This window comes from Beta vulgaris, chromosome 3 (genome assembly GCF_026745355.1).
Source record: "Beta vulgaris subsp. vulgaris cultivar EL10 chromosome 3, EL10.2, whole genome shotgun sequence".
NCBI lineage: Eukaryota > Viridiplantae > Streptophyta > Magnoliopsida > Caryophyllales > Amaranthaceae > Beta > Beta vulgaris.
Window position 1 is genome coordinate 26765638 of NC_079204.1, and position 21295 is coordinate 26786932.

Consider the following 21295-nt stretch of genomic DNA (forward strand, 5'->3'; position numbering starts at 1 on the left):
ACTAAGACTAACACTAAACTACGATAATTACTAAGAACACACAAGATATAATCAATTAACTAAAACATCTAGAATTAAGCATCACCACTAGCATGACCAATACATGAATAATTCCATCCCAAATAACATAATCAAGAATCCAAGAGGAGTAATGCACCCTATAATTACCAAAGATCTCTCCCGAGTACCAATGGCTACTCTAAACAAGCAATCAAACCTATTCCCATAGAATCATGCAAGAAAGAGGCATTAAGCATAGCATCACAATTAAATTCCTAGCAATCCCATCTAACTATTCCCATAGAAGATATTCATACCATTGATTGGATCAACAAAACCATCTAGATTCAATTCCCATTGAAAATAAGATATACGGAGTCAAATCAAAATCACCTATCCCTAGTATGATAATGAGCATAAGAACAATCCAATCAAACAAGAACAATTGATCATATAAATTGGGATTAATGGAGAATTCACATATTAAATCATTGCTAGGGTTTTACTTAACCCTAGATTAATGGACTACTCACACATAATTGAAATAGCAAAACCAATAATGAACAAATTAAAAGACATGATAATAATGAAAGAAAGAAGAGATTAAGAAAACTTAGTCTTTACTTGAAGGAATCAAAGCGTAGTAATCAATGTTAACAATGGAGTAAACTCAAAAGCTCTCTAAAAAGTTATAAAATGTATTCTCTAGTAAAAAGGCGTTTTTAACTCTAAGAAAATAGTATTTATATGTCTCGTAAATCGGCGCAACACGCGCTCAAAACAGCCAAAATCGTCTCGCCCGACCGGTCGGGCGGATTTCGCCGCGTCGGCGGTTGTCAGGTATTTTGTTTTCTTCGTCGCGCCTGACCGGGCGCCATTCAGCAGCATTCGTGATAATTTCCGTCTCGCCCGACCGCCCGGGCGGATTTCGCCCGGTCGGGCCCGCAGTAATACTCTTTTGGATGCTTTAATCTTCTGAAAATTGGCTAAGTAGCATTCGCCCGACCGCCCGGGCGGATTTCGCCCGGTCGGGCGGTCGTCAGACTGCACAAAATCTCAATCTTTAAAACGCCATAACTTCTTCGTTACTCGTCGGAATTAGGCAAATGACCACTCGTTGGAAAGCTCTTGAAATGTAGAATCTAACAAATTGAAATCACTCTATTTGGATTTGTATAACTTGAGATATAATAAAAAGAGTGGACTGAAGTCATTTTTCTACTTCCTTTATTATTCGCTTTGCTTCAAAACTCTTCCAACTCAATGCTCATGCTCTCGAAAGTACATCATCTCTTGTAGTGATATAAATGAGTAGGAAATGCACTAAAACGTGCAAATTCCTACAATGATCAATCTGAAAATACAAACACACTACAAGGAGCACATTAGTAGTAAAAATGGCTCCGAAGAGCGCAGTTAAGACCAATAATGAATGAGGAACGGAGGTAAAATCTCTATATAAAATAGACATATCAAACTCCCCCAAGCTAAACTAATGCTTGTCCACAAGCATTCCAACATGAAACATAGGGGAAAGTAAGAAAAAAAAAAGCCTCTTCAATCACACACACACAACACGGTTTTCAAATCAATCTTCAATGTGACAATAAGACCATGAAGGGAATAAACACAAAACTATTCAATCTAAATCCTAAATCTCATAGTTGTGACTTGACAACCAATACTACCACTTTGCTCCCCAAGCTTGCCTTGACCATACATGATAAACCCTCACTCTAGTCATGCACACAACGCTCATGTGTATAAAAGGGTCAAATAGTCGCTCAAAGCTCCATTCCATTGACTATATCCTACCATAAGCTTGCATATCTTCTCACTCTCCACCGCTTCGGGACTATGTTATATGCAAAGAATCATGAGGGCTTTATATAGGTTGTAATGAAGGCTTAAGGTATGGGTGTGGAAAGTTCTAGAAAAGTGGTGCTCAAAGGGGAAAGTGAAGCTCTTTTTCATTTTTTCATACACCCTTGACAACAATTATCAAACTTCACACACATTTTAATTTCACTTTATTTTCTCTTTTTCATTGGCTACTTCATAACTCCTCGATCAACTATTAACTCCAATTTCCTTTTATTACGCACTAAAGACATATCACATCTTTTTTTTTTTTTCTTCTGTTTTCTCTTTTTTTTCTATAAAGGATTTAACAAATTCCCTACAGAGGAAATCGATAGGAGTTTTAAAGAAAGCAGCTATGAGGAGGTGAACTCAATATAATCAAACACCATAAAATATCTCTAATGTCACGTTTAACCTCATCAACATAGCTTCACAATTCCCTAGGTAGGACAAGGTAAAGGGCTAAAGATGTAGTTAATCAAGAAAAACAGGCTAGGCTCAGAGGGGTGACAAAAAGAGAGTAATCAATGTAGGTGGCATTTGGTTATGTAGCTCAGAAATAGCAGATGCCTCAATCATATTCAATGCAAAAACAAGTCAATGCGGTCTCAAGGAGTATCAATGCAAGTTCTAGAGGATAATAATCAAGGAAGAGCATCACACATGAAAAGAAAGACAAAAAAATGTTAGTCCATTAGGCTCAAATAACCTCACTAGGTAGATTTTTGGCTAACAAGCATAGTCAAGTCTCCCTTGGGAGGATCAAACCGTCTTACCACAAACCATTCAAATCACAACGAGCAAGGAGAGATCAAAAATAGTTCAGAGTTATTCAAATCATGCTTAGACTTCACATAGAGATGAGCATAAAACCAAGCTTAGTGTGTACTATCAGCAGTGATCGATCCTAAATGCAACCTAAAATGCAACTTAATAATGAAACTATATGCAAAAACAGAAAGTAAAAATGCCTAAATGATGAATATGTACAGATGATGTGGTAAATCCCTCCCCCAAGCTAGCATGTCACAATGTCCGCAGTGTGACAAAGGTAAAGAGTAGACACAAAGAAAGGGGTGGGGTACTCACAAATCCTCACTAAGGAGGGGAGAGCGAAGGGATCAGAAACCCTGGTGACTGCATCCAAGTATTGAGGTTTTCCAACATTGTGAATATGGATGACAAGTTCTTCTGAATAATGCACTGCTCTGCCTTAATCTCAGCAACTGAATGTTGGATTTTTGCAAGTGATCTCTCAATCGACATAGAAGAAGGAGTGCTAGATTTAACCGGGGTCTCCTCATTGAGAACATCCACTATATCAATAATTTCTCCCATAGATGGAGAAGCCTTGGAGTTTGTGAGTGTGTACTCCATCTTCTCATCACCTATCTCAAAGGTGATTTTTCCCTTTTTCATATCAATTATGGCTTCAGCAGTGGCCAAAAAGGGTCTCCCAAGAATAATGGGAACGTTTGCATCTTCTTCCATTTCCATAACAACAAAATCACATGGAATTAAAAATTTTCCGACTCTAAGAGGAACATCTTCAAGGATGCCAAGGGGGAACTTGACTGTTCTATCTGCTAGTTGTAAGGAGATGCGTGTGGGTTTCAGTTCACCCATATTGAGCTTCTTGCAGATTGACAAGGGCATGAGACTGACACTTGCCCCAAGATCACATAAGGCATTCTTGATCTCAATATCACCAAGCTTAACAGGAATAGAATAACTGCCTGGATCTCCTAGCTTCTTTGGAAGCTTGTTCTGCAAAATGGCACTACACTCAGCTGTTAGTGAAACAGTGACATTCTCTTCAATTTTTCTTTTGTTGGAAAGCATGTCTTTCAAAAACTTAGCATAAGAAGGCATCTCTGAGATAGCATCCAAGAAAGGGATGTTAATGTGCAACTTCTTCAAAATATCAAGGAACTTCCCATACTTCTTCTCTAGCTTTGCTTGTGCCAATCTTTGAGGGAATGGAACAGGTGGCTTGTATGGTGCAATAGGTGTGACAATAGGTTCCTTTTTCTCAGTCTCCTTAGCTTCCTCTTCCAAACCCGTCTTCCCTTGAACTTCCTCACTCAACTCTATAACCTCTTTTGCAGTGTTCTTTTGCTCAGTTACCCTTCTTGTAGGCTCTGACAGTTCTTTACCTCTCCTCAATGAAATGGCATTGATATGCCCCTTAGGATTTGGTTCAGTTTGCCCAGGAAGTTGGCCTGAAGGTTTAGAGAGGTGGCTTATTTGTTGGGCTAGTTGTGTCATCTGATTCTCCATCATTTTATTATGAGCATGAATTTGTTGAAGGGAGTTGTTGAAGAAGTCATTCTGCTTCGCTTGATATTCAATTTGCTTTGCTTGAGAAGAAGCTAAATTCTCTATGATGGTTTCAAGATTGGATGTTGAAGATGAGGAGGAGCTGAATGGCGGCCTTTGTTGGAAACCGGGTGGTTGGGAGTAGTTTGTGGGTGGAGGTTGAGGTTGGTTATTTTTGTAAGAGAAATTTGGATGATTCTTCCAACCTGGGTTATATGTGTTTGAGTATGGGTTGTTTTGTGGTCTTGTGTTTGTGTTTAGGAGGGCATTAGCTTGCTCAGTTACCGCTCCCATGGTATTGTATTGACACTCATTAAATGAGTGACCTTGCACTTCACAAATCTCACAAACAGGTACTATTGATCTGCTACTCAATTGGTCAACCTTAGCTGCCAAAACCTGCACAGTATTAGATAAAGTAGCAATAGCATCAACCTCATACTTACCTCCCTTTTTAGGGGCTCCACGAGATATACTCCAGTCATTCAGGTAATTGTTGGCAGCCATATCATCCAACAATGTCTTCGCGGCTTCTGGAGTTTTTGCCATGAAAGTACCGCCAGATGCGGTCATATAGAACTTCGAACTTCATGCTTCAGACCATTGTAGAATGTCTGAATCAGCAGCCACTCAGGAATTCCGTGGTGTGGACACTGCCTTTGCAAAGCCTTGTATCTCTGCCATGCTTCAAAAGAGACTCCAATTCATGTTGTTGAAAGCCAGATATCTCGTTTCTGAACTTGGAAGTTCTCATAGGAGGGAAGAACTTGTAAAGAAAAGCCTTCTTCAGTTCTGGCCATGTGGCAATCTTCCTCACTTCTTCTTCCTTAAACCATTCCTTTGCTTCGTCCCTGAGAGAAAAAGGAAAAGCACAATACCGAATTAAATCGTCAGAAACATTAGTTAATTTCAAAGTATTGCATTTTTCTAAAAAATTAGCCAAATGATCAGTAGGGCTCTCTTTGGGTGTTCCCGCATAGGAATCCTGTGAGATAAACTGGATGAATTGTGGCTTGAGCTCAAAATGATTGGCAGCGGTTGTTGGTCTGTTTATGGTGGTGGTGGTCTCATCGGGCATAGCATATTCCCGTAGAGACTTTGGTGGTGCTTCGTCTCCCATTGTTGGTTGTTGTTGTTGTCTTCTTCGATCTCCTAATCTCCTTGCTGTAGCTTCGATCTCGCGATCAAGAGTAATCAGATCTTGTGGACCCTTGCTACGAGTACGCATGCAACAAAAAGACTGAAAGAAAAGAGATCAAACAGCAAATAGAGTGACAATGATCGAACAAAGACAGTTTAGCTAAATAAAATCAAAGATAAACTAATCTAATACCGTTAGTCCCCGGCAACGGCGCCAAAATTTGGTAGGCGTGTCGCACACCTATCAAAAGTAATTACCTAACCAACTACCCAACTACGTAGCAGAGCAAGTCAGGGTCGAATCCACAGGGACAAACGTATCAAACACTAGCTATCTTGACTCAATTTAACTAAACGAGTGGCAAACAATGATGAAAAGGTGTTGACTAAGACTAACACTAAACTACGATAATTACTAAGAACACACAAGATATAATCAATTAACTAAAACATCTAGAATTAAGCATCACCACTAGCATGACCAATACATGAATAAATTCCATCCCAATTAACATAATCAAGAATCCAAGAGGAGTAATGCACCCTATAATTACCAAAGATCTCTCCCGAGTACCAATGGCTACTCTAAACAAGCAATCAAACCTATTCCCATAGAATCATGCAAAAAGAGGCATTATGCATAACATCACAATTAAATTCCTAGCAATCCCATCTAACTATTCCCATAGAAGATATTCATACCATTGATTGGATCAACAAAACCATCTAGATTCAATTCCCATTGAAAATAAGATATACGGAGTCAAATCAAAATCACCTATCCCTAGTATGATAATGAGCATAAGAACAATCCAATCAAACAAGAACAATTGATCATATAAATTGGGATTAATGGAGGAATTCACATATTAAATCATTGCTAGGGTTTTACTTAACCCTAGATTAATGGACTACTCACACATAATTGAAATAGCAAAACAAATAATGAACAAATTAAAAGACATGATAATAATGAAAAGAAAGAAGAGATTAAGAAAACTTAGTCTTTACTTGAAGGAATCAAAGCGTAGTAATCAATGTTTAACAATGGAGTAAACTCAAAAGCTCTCTAAAAAGTTATAAAATGTATACTCTAGTAAAAAGGCGTAGTTTTTAACTCTAAGAAAATAGTATTTATATGTCTCGTAAATCCGGCGCAACACGCGCTCAAAACAGCCCATAAATCGTCTCGCCCGACCGGTCGGGCGGATTTCGCCCGGTCGGGCGGTTGTCAGGTATTTTGGTTTCTTCGTCGCGCCTGACCGGGCGCCATTCAGCAGCATTCTCGTGATAATTTCCGTCTCGCCCGACCGGTCCGGGCGGATTTCGCCCGGTCGGGCCCGCAGGTAATACTCTTTTGGATGCTTTAATCTTCTGAAAATTTGCTAAGTAGCATTCGCCCGACCGCCCGGGCGGATTTCGCCCGGTCGGGCGGTCGTCAGACTGCACAAAATGTCAATCTTTAAAACGCCATAACTTCTTCGTTACTCGTCGGAATTAGGCAAATGACCACTCGTTGGAAAGCTCTTGAAATGTAGAATCTAACAGAATTGAAATCACTCTATTTGGATTTGTATAACTTGAGATATAATAAAAAGAGTGGACTAAAGTCATTTTTCTACTTCCTTTATTATTCGCTTTGCTTCAAAACTCTTCCAACTCAATGCTCATGCTCTCGAAAGTACATCATCTCTTGTAGTGATATAAATGAGTAGGAAATGCACTAAAACGTGCAAATTCCTACAATGATCAATCTGAAAGTACAAACACACTACAAGGAGCACATTAGTAGTAAAAATGGCTCCGAAGAGCGCAGTTAAGACCAATAATGAATGAGAGACGGAGGTAAAATCTCTATATAAAATAGACATATCACTTATGCCTATTTCATGATTAGTTGGTGTTTAATCCCATCTCTTAACTTTAGTTATCTTTGATATTTAGCTTTTTCGTAGTTCTTAGTTGGTTATTGACAATTTCCGACTTGATTCCGGCCTAGCTTATTGTTTTATCAATACATTTTGGTGTTCCTTAGTCCATGTGGATTTCGACCCTTATTTATCACTTTACCTAGTTTAGTGATTTAGTTAGGTTTTGTTTGACCTTAGGAGATTAGTAACGACCTAGTTTTCCTATGTCACTATGCGAGAGCGGCTGGGTGATCTTTGAGGGAGGTAATGTTCGAGAGAAATTACATGTGCCCTAGACAGTTGACTTACTAGGTGGTTATGATTTATCCCTGATTTCTTGATTTATATGCATAGTGATCCATGATTCTAGTACTTTATTAATATAGTTACACCTTCATATTTAGTTCTGATATCTGCTTAGTTTAGTAACACAACCATTCATCTGATTTCGTTAGTGTAATATTAGAGTTCAGATACGATAATATAACTTCTCCATGTGGATTCGATCCTGACTTCCCTGACTACTAGTTAGTGGACCTTAGGTTATTTTTGATTAGGTGATACGACTTTAGCCTATCAGTGATTTATTTTTATGTGAATTATTGAAGTTCGAAAAGTTGGACTCATTACATCTATTCCGTAAAGTAAATTACACACATCTTAAAATCTAATAAATGCAAATTGCATAATACAAAATGGTCCAAAAGGGTTAAAGTAACTTTTATCTTTTCAATGTTCACTTCACGCTTTGGCTTTTGGAAGGTAAGTGCAATTTCTAGCCCATGTAAAAATTTAGAGCGACAATGTTAAAAAGTCCAAAATTTTCAAAGAAAAACTCAAAGAATATCTTTTGAGTCCAATTGTTTGGAGTTTGGACTGAATATATTATATATTGTACGCTAAAATAATTTTTTGATTGGATTGGACTTATTGGACTCCAAAATAGGTGAGTCCATATCTAGTCTGGAAAATATTTGGAGTCAAAAATTGAGTACGAGTCCGTTCCAAATATTTTTCAGTCCAATCTGACAATTTTGGACTACACTGGATTGGACTCTTAACTTTTTGCAGCCCACTTACGCCCTTACACTTTACCATCCCCCACAAGGTCTAGCACTCCAAGGATTTTCCCTGAATTTCCTCCTAAATTGAAGGTGAAATGTGGGACAAATTCAAGAAGGGACTTCCAAGTTTTGAAGCCAACAATAAAGCTGCAAACTCTTCCGATTCTCTCAAAAACTTCATAAGTATATCTCTCAAACGCAGAAATTAAAATATGGTACCTATTATTCCTACTCCTTTTTCCATAACAACTCCAAGACCACAACCAAATAGAAAATCATACCCACTTACCACTACAAACACGCTCAAGCAACTTATAAACTCCATTGAGCATTTACCTAGTTTCCCAGTGTGTTATTGAGAGTTTACACCAAAAGTAACGTAAATTCCATGTCTTAGCTAGTTTCCAATTGAGCATTTACACTTTTGCAATTTGCAATGGTGGTTCTCACTTCCTAGCGCTAGAAGTATCAATTCGGTTACATGGTTCAATTGTGGTTCGAACTAAATAGTTTGGTTGATTTCAGTTTAGTTGATTTTAGTTCTTTTTTCCAAACTAAATTGATTCAGTTTATTTTTTTTTTGTTTCAGTTTCAATCTGCTTCAATTAATTCAATTTCCAGTTTAGGTCAGTTTAGTTACAATTGTGTTGTGGTTTGACCCATACAGTTGTGCTTGGACACAATTGGCTTCTACCTATTACTATCATTTCAAACAATTAATTTTAGTCAGGTTTTGGTTAATTTCAGTTCTGTACAGAAAAATCGCATCAAAGGTGGAAAATCGGTGTCGATTATGACATATGCGTCCTTTTTCTACTTTGTGTCATGTTTCAAGTCCAGTGCTTCGTTGTGCCGGATAATTTGAACTTGGTTGAACTTGTTATCATTCCGGTTAATCTTGTCGAACCATCAATACCATCAAGAGACATATCTAAAGATCAATATATTGCATTTAGCGTATTACGTTAGACGTTAGTTATTATCTCTAATCTCATTACATTCGAAATTGACTCAACATTCAATATATGGATTTTGTAAACTAAGGCTTTATTTTATTATTCAGTAATTATGTAGTAAAATAACTAAGTTATGTTATTATTTATTGCAGTTGAAAACATTTTAAAGTAATTATTTGTTTATTTTATTGTAGTTTTGGTTTAGTTCAATTCAGTTCAAAACAGTTTATAACAGTTTTCAATTGATTCAATTCAGTTCAAATTCAATTCAGCTTAGAGTAACTTTTAAGCAATTAGTTTCAATCCCGTTTGTATTCGATTTGTGCTTCAATTCAGTTTCAAGTAAGTAAAGTTACAGTTCACATTAAAGCAATTGGCTTTCGATTATTTCACTTTTCATTTATGTATCACATCAGTTCAGTTAATTTATTCAATTCAGTTGGCTATTAGTTTGTAGTTTACCCACTGGTTATCAACCAAACTGACTTGTCTAGTAGTAACTAGAAGTAGTAGCTCAATTCATTTCATGAAAAGTGAGACAAAAAAATTCAATACATATTTGAAATTTTTTTATATATAGATAAGAAGAAAAATATTATGAGACCCTCTACACGAGAGCAGCTTCTAATACATCGTTTATAAGGATAGAATGTCAATCTGTAGTTGTACAATTGTCAATAAAAAGGGAGAATCTACTAATTAACCGACATTGGCAATCCAATCGGTCACTTTATTCGCCTCTCTGTAGATGTGTATGATGCTCCATTTAGTGAAGGAAGAAAAAGATTCTAGATATCTCTGATGATGTTGTCAATTTGTCATGGAGGTGCCTATTTTCTAGAACTGCATTAATAACTAGTAGATTATCACCTTCAATGTAGAGGGAAAGTAATTCCTTCTTTGATAGCTAAAAGGAGACCTTGTTGGAGTGATGTTGCATCGCCAACATAAACTTGAGAGTTTCTTAGGTTGTAAGCACAAGCTTTAATGAGAGTGTCATGTGAGTCACGAATAATTACCCCGGCTGAAGCTGAAGAGTTTTTAACCGAGCCATCGAAGTTGAGCTTGACTGTAGAAGGAGGTGGTAGGGACCATGAAACATTGATAAACTAGGATGTGTTGAGGAATGATATCATGGGAGGAAGTGTTGGTGGATGAAAAAGGAGAACTTGTGGAGTCAAGATGGCCCATAGTGGTTCAGATCGACCATTTTATGTAAAGGAACTTTGTTTGGTGGAAAATCTGATGATAGTTATTAGGCTTTGATGATTAAAAATAATGTCATTCATTTCTTTTTCCAAATGTTCCGCAACAGGAAGCACAATTTTGCAATTTTTACATTATCCTTTTCAGTGAGCCAAGGAGCGTAAGAAGATGTTGATTCATAAACAGTTATAGTTGTAGCTCAGAGATGTTCCAAATTTGTCGAGTTTTATTGCAAAAAAAAAGATGATATATGGTCTCTTCGTGGGTAGAACATGGAGAATATTGCGGACTCTGAGACTTTGATGACAAATGCCACAAAAAAATTTGCAACTTGGGTGGACATTAATTTTTCAAATCCAAGAGAAAGGCCCATTATTTTGAGATGTGTCGATATTATGTGCTAACCAAGTAGTTGATTTGACACTAAAATTGTCACTTGAGGTAGGTCCCCATAGAGAAGAATAAATAAAAATTACAAATGGCCTACTAGTAAAACTCACCCATTTAGGTGGTTTCTATCTAGAATTGACCATGTGGAGACGGGAGAGAATAATATATTGTTACCCATTCCTCCCTCACTAAGTTATGTTTATAGAAAATCAAAAGGTGAAAGGCCACCATATAATACATTGTCAAACTAATGATATCATTTCATTTGATATGAAATTTGGTAGTCCAAAATAGGCATGTAAATTCTTGTAAGGTGAAAGGAGATAAAGAGGATTTTGAGTTTTAATTTATAAGCAAACTCAATCTATTCAAACTTTACCAAAAAGTAAAAATCATCATAATTATTCTACAATTTAAGGATCGAATCTCTTAGTTGGGAGATGAGGGCTCTCACCACTTGCTTCTTAGAATAAATACATCATCAACCACTGAGATCACACTTCGTTCATTTCCGTGTATACCATTTTTCGCCTCATTATAACTAAGGCAAAATAAAAAAAAATTATATTATACTTATTTATCTTCCGATAGAGTTAAAGAAACTTTTGTTTTGTTTTGTAAAACATCACAATTTTTCTAGACCAAATTAATTCGTGACGGTCACTAGCTAACCCTTTAGCTTAACAAATTCAATAAATTGTTTCTTAGATATATGATATATCCTTGAAAATTATCACAACACTAATTTCTTATAAATATAACCTACGTTTTAATTACTATAATTATTATGGTTGATTTTATTATTAACATAATCTTATTACGATTGTCATAATAATAATAATACATGTTTAATCGATATTGATAAACTCATAAAAGCCAAAAACAAATAAGAAAACTCTAGTACAACTAGCTTCTTTCTTTTAAGGAAAAATTGACAAAAATAAGCCAACCTTTAACCAGCCTTCCACAATTAAGCTAACCCTTTGATAATCCAGAGTTAATACAACCTTTACATCATTTAAACGAATATTAGGCCAGGGAACTATTGTCACCTGCTAACATAGGTTGCAACCGGTTTAGTGTGTAATTAATTTTTTTTCCTTTTTTTTTCTCTGTTGGTTTATAAATTAATCCCTATATCTCCTATTTCTCTCTCTTCTTCCTCCATCGTATTCTTCTGTTTCTCTCTTCCTCCTCCATTGTCGTTCTTTATTACCAATGTCTCAAGGGTCTGTGAATTCGGGAAATTCGAAGGTCAAATGCAATTGTGGGAATTTTGCTGTGGTTAGAACAGTAAGAAGCGGCTCAAACGCTGGTACCAAATTCTATGGTTGTCCAATGTGGCCTGTAAGTATAATTTTTATGTCTAATTAATTGATTTTCAGCACAAAGTTTTGATCTTTTGGTCCTTTATTGCAGAACACAACTTGTAGAATGTTTGTGCCATTTGATGATACGAGTGTTGTTGTTGGGATTTGCAACTGAAGTTGTTAGAGAGAGATACAACAATTGCTGAGTTGGAGATGATACAAAAAATCAATGAAGATAGAATTAAAGAGTTACAGAAGAAGAACAATGAGTTGGTGCTGATGGTGGAGAGTTTGAAGACAAAGATTTGGGAGCAGAAATTGGGGGCAACTAGAAGCTACGCTAATCAAAAACATATGTCAATGGCCCTTTTTGCTGCACTAATTGTAGTTGTGATGTTTTACAATCTTAATTAGGATTGATGTTGTATGGCAGGATGTAGTTTAAGAATGGTTAAGTGTATTGGAGCCTTTGGCTAAGATTATGAAATATTACTAAACTGGTTTGACTAAGAGCTTTTGTTTATTATCCTTGTGTCACAACAGTAAATTGTTGGCATCATTGTTGGCATCAAAATACATAACTTAATATACTCTTGGAAAACAACTTCATTACATTGCTTAACCATCATTGTTGGCATCAAAATACATCTACTAAATATGCTTAAGCATTGTTCACACAAAATACATCCCAACATTTCAAGTTTATACCAAAATTAAACCTACTAAGCATTGTTCACTAATGTGGAGGTTTGACTTTGTTGTGTGACAACATTGTTCTCCCTTGCTCTTCCACTTCCATCACCATCAATTGCAATGTATACACCTACTCCAATTGGTGCCTGCACACAACAACAGACAACTAATCAGAATGTTTGATAATAAAAAAAATGACTAAAACAAGCAATATATCAAAGTATACATACCTCACTTCTCCCCCTGCCTCTACTCCTACCATTTCCTCTTCCCCTACCACGTGCACCACCACCTGAAGTCCTGCCACCAGCACTAGTAGATGCCCTGCCAGCACCACCACTTGTAGATGCCCTACCTCTGCCAGTACCTCTCCCTCTTGCACCCACTCCACCTACAATCACTCTACCACCCCTCCCAAGCTGTGTTGGCTGAGCAGACACTGAATGGTGAGTTGATGCTCCCACTTCATCATTTGGACCATCTTGATATTTCCTTGGCCTTCCCCTAGGCTTCTTTGTTGGAGGTTCTTCAGGAACAACAGTACCTTTAAGTGGACATCCCCTTTTGTTATGACCCTTCTTTTTACACAGCCTACATGTCATTTCCATTCCATGTCTAGTTAGTGTTCCAGGCTTCTTTGGATTTTCAAAAGGATCTTTGATCCTGTTCTTCCTTGGCCTCCCTAACCCTATTTTAATTGGTGGAGGATGTAGGTCCTGTTCAACTAGTGGCCAGTGTCTCTCTCCCTCACAATCTGGGATAGGATTTGCATAACACCTCAAATACACCTCCCTTTTGTAACACTCATCTACAAAATCCTCTGCCTCTCTGTTCAGAAAATAGATGCATGCTATTGCATGACAACAAGGCACACCAAGCAAATCCCACTTCTTACAAGTGCAAGACCTATCACCTAAGTTCACAACTAGTGTGTCTAGGTTATAATGCACATTGAATATGTCCTCTGTAGATGGTTTGACTTCACAATAAACTGCCTTATCCTTCTCTTTATCAACCATTGCTTGAATCCTAGGGCAAAACAATGATGTACCCTTTTCCATCTCCTGTCTTTTAGTACAAACCCTTTTCATCAGTGCTCCCCTTATTTCTTCCATCATGTAAAGCAAGTGGTGTGTTCTAGCATTGATGATATATCCATTAAATGTTTCTGCCATGTTGTTGGTAATGGCATCACACTTAATGGCAGGGTTCATGAATGCTCTACAAAAGTTTTTTGGGGTGTCACTTTTAAATGCTAGAGCAGCAGCAGGGTTAGCTTCTTCCAACTCATGTAATGCTTCATTGTACTCAGTAATGTTATACGCCTTTGCTATTGTCCAAAAGGCTAGTTTCATCTCATCCCCCCTAAACCCTTTTTTCTGCCAATTTGCATAAACATGACGAGCACAATGTCTATGTTCTGCTTTTGGCAACACTGTGGCCACATCACTCAATATAGCCTAAGGTTGTACATGAAATTGAATGCAACAAAAAATGAGTAACATGTGTAAATAACTTTGAATGCAGCAAGAAATGAGTAACATATTGTGTATAACTTTGAATGCAACAAGAAATGAGTAACAAACTGTGAGTGACATGTGTAAGTGAGTGAGTGAAGATAATATAGCAAAAATAAATGAGTAACATGTGTAAGTGAGTGAGTGAAGATAATATAGCAACAACAAAAGAGTAACATGTGTAAGTGAGTGAGTGAAGATAATATAGCAACAACAGTGAGAATGATTGTAAGTGAGTGAGTGAAGTTAGGCTTTGAATTTTACCTGATGCTCATCAGATACTATAGCAACACCAGTTCCATCACCAAGCTCCAAGCAAGACTGCAAGTGAGTGAAGAACCATTCCCAGGACAAACTATTTTCACCTTCAACAACTGCCCAATCAATGGGAAACATCTGCTCATTAGGGTCCCTACCCACTGCAGAGAGAAATTGACCACCAAGAAATGTCTTTAGGAAGGCTGCATCAACACATATAATCCTCCTACAGCCTTCCTTCCACCCCTTTCTTAATCCATCAAAGCAGTTGAACAACCTTTGGAAAATGGGTGGATTGTTTTGGATACTACAGTCAACCACCAACTCCATCACAGTCTCAATACTCACTGCCTTCATTGCAGCTATGTATCTCCCAACCTTCTTGTAGTGATCATGCATAGACCCATGAAGAAGCATGTGAGCTTTATATTTAGTTTTGTAAGCAAAGGCACTGGTTACAAGTGCCTTGTATGCCCTTTTAATGGTCTCCTTGATATCCTTTGCTGGCCAATGAGGCCTAGCCTTGAAAACCTCTAACATCTCCTTTGCAACCCACCTAGTTGTAAGCTGTCTATTCCTCTTCATATTTCTTTGGCACTTGTTCTCACTAACAACCCTCTTCACAATGAAGCTTGCCTTCAATGAATGCCAAGAGGAGAATAAGTAAAAGGGGCACCCTTTGATGCACTTTACCCCCAACTGTTGCCTTGTTGCTCACCACCACACCAAGATTCATGCCCTGTAGAATGGCATACTTAGCCACAACCTGCTTAAAATCCTCTCTACTTGCAAATCTCTGCCCCACTTTCCGCTCAAAGGTGCTGAAGTCTGTGTCAGAACCCACTAACAAAGATATCTTAGTCCTCCTAACATGCTCACCTTCACCCTCACTTCCTGGTGGTGTGTCAAGATCATCATCACTCTCAAAGTACTCAGATTCATAACCATCATCTCCTTTGCTTTGGACTGTTGTTGCTGGCTGTTTGAATCTAGCTTGTTGGCTTGCAAGTTTTCCCTCGGCAGCCTCTCTCTGCATTTGTTGTGAAATTTCCAATAACCTAGATGTACAAGTTTTCACCCTCTTCCTTGCAGTATGGTATTCTTCATCACTTGTGTCTGATTCATCTACATTGAATTCATCTAACTCCTGTTCATCACCTTCAAACTCAACAACAGTTTCATCTTCATCCCCCTCATCATATTCATCCCCATCATCATATTCATCCTCAGCTACCCCAGACTGAGCACCATTATCACCTGGTGTCCAATCCTCACTCTCACTAAACAAATCTCTATATGGTATATGACTTTCTGGTCTTTGGTCTACTGTATCATAAACATCATTATTTGCAGGGTTTTGGTTAATTATAGTTGTGGCTCTCTTGGTGATTGTAAGGTTCTGAGGCACAAAAGGAGGGACATCAGTGTTTGTAAGGTTCTGAGGTACAGATTTTTGGTTGTTTATAGGGTGCTCAAGTACAGAACAAGAAGAAAGAGATGTTGCTGATGATGTAAGGTTCTGAGGTACAGATTTTTGCTTCACTTTTTCATTTATTTTGGACTTATTTTGTGGGGCTAGTTCTTTGTAGGGTTTTGGTTGAGGTGGTTCACTTTTTGTTTTGCTTTTGGTATTGCCCACAACAAATGAGGAACTGCCCATATAAATGACCTCTTTCAACCTTGGGCTGCTCCTAGCTGGGGTGCTAAGTTTAGTTATTGGACCTTTTTTTGGTCTAAGCTTTTTGGGCCTGACAGGTTGGTCCACTATTTTAGGTTCACCTAATGGACCTAGATTAGGGCCACTCTCTTGGTGCAGGACATACAAATCCACTGCCCTATTCTTAATTGCTATTTCAGCCATTGCTCTCACATCCTTGTCATCTACCACCTTCCTAAGTCCCTGTTGCATATCCAACCCAGGTACTTGATAAAAAACTCCATGAACAGTTTCATAGGGACCTGATTCTTTTGCCAAATTCAACAAATTCCAGTAGCACAACTCATCGGGTAGAATTTAAAGGGTTCTCCCTTGACCCCCCACATATACCATAACCCCTTGACGATCATAACTAAACCTACCCCCATGCCAAATTCTTAATGTAACAGACTCCCATATAGTTGGAGCCATTAAACCTGGATACATAGATAATTGACAAAAGACACAATTTTTTAGAAATTGAAAGTCCAAATTACATTCAAGCATCACCAAAACACATCAACTGACAACTAAATGGAAACCCTCATTACTCAATTCGACAAAAAATCAACAGCATCATGGCATTAATCAGATACAATTGCAACAACAAAAAATAATCACAGCAAGATGTTCATCACAGCAAGATGGCATTAATAAGAAAATCATTAAAAAAATGAAGCTTTACCTCCAATTGAAGAAGATAGAGAATTGTAGAGAGAATTCGTCACAGCAAGATGTTCATCAATTAATCCAGAAAATTTTTCACAGTGAGAGGAGAGAGAAAAGGTGACGAGAGAGAGAGAGAAAAAATAAGCGGGAACTGTGTCGAGAGATGGAAGATGGAAAATGAGGGTTTCAAAAATAATGAGAACTGGCTTAGCAGGTGAACAGTTCCCTGGCCTAATATTGGTTTAAATGATGTAAAGGTTGTATTAACTCTGGATTATCAAAGGGTTAGCTTAATTGTGGAAGACCGGTTAAAGGATGGCTTATTTTTGTCAATTTTTCCTTCTTTTAATTGAAAAACTGACGTTTTGTGCTAGTAAAAAAAGCCATTTAAAAACACGTTTTTGATTGTTCGATCATATGAATTAGTCAAAAGTTATTAAAGAAAGCCGTCCAAAAAGTTCTTTACAAAACACATCATTGTTGGAGGTTAGCATTATTCGGAATTATTCTTGTTACTTTTTTATATAGAGAACTTATTTTTTAATCTCTTTTAATGTGGACATACCTTTATAAATCTAATTTGATCAATTTTTTTCTAATAAATGTGATTGCGTTTCATGAAGAATAAGCAATGAGGCTCCAAAATGTGGATGATGATGCAGCGAATTACAATGGCCAAAATTTAAGTTGTAAGTTTCGTGCTAGTGTGGTGCAAACCAGGGAGTAAGTCCCTTTGACCCAACAATGTAGCAGCGGGAAAGAAGAAACGGTGATGAGGAGTCGGATGGGCCGGGGTTTTGTTTTCGATTTTCCATTTCCTTTTACTTTTCCCCCTTAAGCTCATTTTTCTTTTTCATCTTTTTTATGTTCACTTGTTTTGCTATAAAATACGTTTTTCACTTTTCATTTTCTTCTTTCTTTTGAGAGGTGGTACCACTGTTTATGTCGATTTTGTACTGAGTACGCAAAAGAAAAAGGGGAGTCAACAACAAGATCTATATACTCAACCAAATTATTAAATCAAATAACGAAAGTAAATGACGAAAGAAAAATAAGAAAGAACAAACGAATTGTTGACGCGAAAACCCCGGCCCAAATGATGGGAAAAACGCGGGTAATACTCTTGATCACCAATCCACTATAGGACTGATGCCGTCAATACATATGAGTGATTACAATAATGGTTCTGACTTTCTTCACAATAAAGAATACTAATGGGAGAGTAGAGAAAGATGAGAATATCAGAGTGTTAAGTCAATGTGAGGTAATGAGAGAGATGACCTAAATTACATAAAATATATATACTATAGAAAATTCTATAGAGTCGTTCTGCTTTCCTTCTGGAACGAGGCATATCAGCGCAATTAATAACCACTTTCCTTTTTCCTCTTAACTGCTATATTATGGGTCCATATTTGTTGCCGACTTCTTCACTCCTTTGATAACCAAAACTCCTTATCCCAGTTATTCAAACACAAACCATAATGCGGCCACAACGCAAAATACCGGACCCAACAACCGCTTCGAATTACAAGTATTATCCAGGATTTGAATATTCATCCCAACAATATATTAGGGCATTCACTTGTGGTGACTATGAGCCTTTAGACATGTTTTCTTCTAGGCTGATTAACCTTGTACCCAGCCTTAAAGTTGGTGTGTCCAACAGGCTAGTAGCCTAACATAAGTTGGTCTTCAGATCAATTATCTAATCTAATAAAAAATTCCCTTTTTATCTTCAATATATCTTTTCCCCTTGTTTTAATATTTGCACTTTTTCCATTTCCTTCCTTTTTCTTTTTTCTCTTTTGTATTTAATCGTATAAATACTCTTTGTTCTAACTTGTGAGGGGAGAAGTAGCAAGAGATTACTCTTTTTTTATAGCTTAGATTAGTTTTAGTGTTTAAAGGAGAGTTAACCTCCTTAATTTAGATTACAGAGAAACAGTGAGAAAACTCAAAGAGAGATTGAAGATTTTGAGATTCAAGCAGTGACAACTTATAATAAAGTCTTAACAGTTAGTCAATGAACATTTTTTTTTACCTTTTCTTCTATTTTATTGCTTATTTCTTTTTTTTCCTTTAATTAGTAGTTTAATCTCTAATTTGTTTGTTTGCTTGATTTTACTTGCTTTGATTAGATTGGAGTAAAACTTTTTGATCGTTTGATCAAGCATTTGAATTCAGTTCACTTTTCATATGTATTTATTACTAGCTTGATAACGAGTAGTGAGTAGATTTTTATGCTAGGAGCATGGTAGTATTCGTAATTTGGATGATTAGAAAAATTGGATCAGAGTTGTATTAATCTTGATCTTGTGATTAAATTGACTAAATGATAGATTTCATGATTGTGCATGGTTTAGGAGTGATCAACCTAGTGATTGCATATACATGGAGTGTTATGAATGGCATGAAAATGTGTGCATGATTTGCATCCATCATCATACTTAGCTTCAATTAGGAGCACCTTTATGATTTGTTGAGCTTTTCTATTGCATTTAGTTTTTACATGATAGTTGTTGTTTGTGCAATCCTGATGATGCAATTGTTTAGCTTAGGAGTTGATCCAAATTCCCCTAGCAACTTATTATTTGCGTAGCTTGGTTTTGTTTCATTTGTTATTGCTTGTATAGTGATAATTTAATTCCAAATTCAAAACTTATTTAGTATTAGATTATGCACGTAAGAACTAGATATTCGAAACATCATTCCTTGTGGATTAACCCTAGCTTGCCAACTTGCTTGGGTAGTTAGGTTTTATATTTTCTTAATAGAGGGATTTGCTTGATTACAAACGACCTTACTTTTCCTTCTTTAGTTACACATTGCTAGTGAAGCCAATCTTGCACATATGGTCCTCCTTTATTAGCTCGTTCACTTCCTCTTCCACTAAGTGATTGCTTAGTTACCTTAGCATATAATATAGGTTGTTCCCTTCTCGACTGAATCTTTAATTTTCGGCTAGCAAGAAGGCTATTGACATTATTGACGACGCCTAACTTGTACGAAGATCTATTGGTGATATTATTTTCGGTTGCATCACTCTTCGGCTCTACTTAAAAGAAAAGAACTTCTTTTGCGATAGCTAGTGGTGGGATATCAACAATATAAGAAGGCGGATCACTAAACCCCAATTGAATGGTAAAATTTTGAATACCCCTTTTCAAAATCCCACTTTTATTTTTATTTTTTAAAAAATGTCTTTAAAATTGAATATTTGATCCCAATTAAATTTATTCAATACGTTTTGAGTTTTGACTCCACTAAATAATTTTTCTAGATTCGTCTTTGACATTAGTAGAGATGCCAACTAGGTGGAGAACAAGTAAGCAAGGAGTGTATGAATTAGGTTGGAACCCCCAAATGAAATTAGGCATCTCCATCTTTCCCTCTGCCTAATTATTGTTCTCTTCTAATTATCCTCAAATCCTTGGATTATAATCGACTATTCACCACGAGCCAGATTCAATATTGTGTTACTCTTTGTTCAACAAAATAAAAATCAAGTGATTTTAAATTTGCTCGATCTTGCCTCGTCACTCCTTTTTTTGTGTCCTCTCCCACAAAACCCTAGTTTTCACCCTACGGGCTACCATCACTCTTTTGGGTGGTGGCAAGCCCATTTTTTTCCTTTAGTTACTAGTTTTTTATGCTTATGTTTCGAATAAATTTCAGTCTTTCTCTAATGGAGATTTTTTCTACCCATATATTGGGTTTTATCTCACTCCATGTGAGAGTGTGGAGACTTTGTTTTTGGATTTTTGTGCAATTCAAGATGTTGATTTGTTGATCGAAATTTATGCGGAGTTGCAACAGATGTCAAGACTTCATTTACAATCACTTGAACTAAATCCAGTTCTACTTCAAAACTACAAAAGATCGACAGAACCCCTTGCAGAAGGCTGCATCAGACAGTGATGTGAAAGACAAGGGTTTTCAGAAGTGTTAGATCTACCTAACGATCATGGTTTTGTCATATTAGAAATGTATTTATTTCATTTTGATATATATTTGTTTAGTTTCTACTGATAGATGTGTATGATTTTGAATTAATAAATTAATGTTAATTAAAAAAAAATCTAAATGATAGATAAAGTTTTTTCAGAAAGTTTTAGGTGCATTAATAATGTTCATTAATCACTACCAAAACTGTTCCAAGTCACTCAAGGTGCTTATATGTCAAACACTGCTGATCATTTTTATTTTTTTTGACGGAAACACTACTGATCATTAGTATTGAATTGACTTCCACCTAAGTGCCTTTATTTAATCTCATCGTATATTAATTTAATCAAATTATC

The 21295-nt window shown here is 36.8% G+C and overlaps 1 protein-coding gene and 1 non-coding gene across 2 annotated transcripts; one reads left to right on the forward strand and one right to left on the reverse strand.

The window, feature by feature from the left end:
* Positions 1-2961: 2961 nt before the first annotated feature.
* On the reverse strand, positions 2962-4731 carry LOC130590783 (uncharacterized). Its single transcript, XM_057393336.1, has 2 exons — positions 3806-4731; positions 2962-3688 (listed from the first exon to the last, which is right to left on the reverse strand). The coding sequence occupies exons 1-2, from the start codon at positions 4729-4731 to the stop codon at positions 2962-2964; spliced, it is 1653 nt and encodes a 550-aa protein (XP_057249319.1).
* Positions 4732-4818: 87 nt separating this feature from the next.
* Positions 4819-4924, forward strand: LOC125496220 (small nucleolar RNA R71). Its single transcript, XR_007272917.2, has one exon. It is a non-coding gene; the product is annotated as a small nucleolar RNA R71 (small nucleolar RNA).
* The last annotated feature ends 16371 nt before the right edge of the window (positions 4925-21295 follow it).

Coding starts and splice junctions, on each gene's coding strand:
- LOC130590783 (XM_057393336.1), bottom strand. CDS start 4,731: ATGGCAAAAACTCCAGAAGCCGCGAAGACATTGTTGGATGATATGGCT. Junction 3,689..3,805: donor CAAGCAAAGCTAGAGAAGAA/GTATGGGAAGTT, acceptor TTCCAACAAAAG/AAAAATTGAAGAGAATGTCA.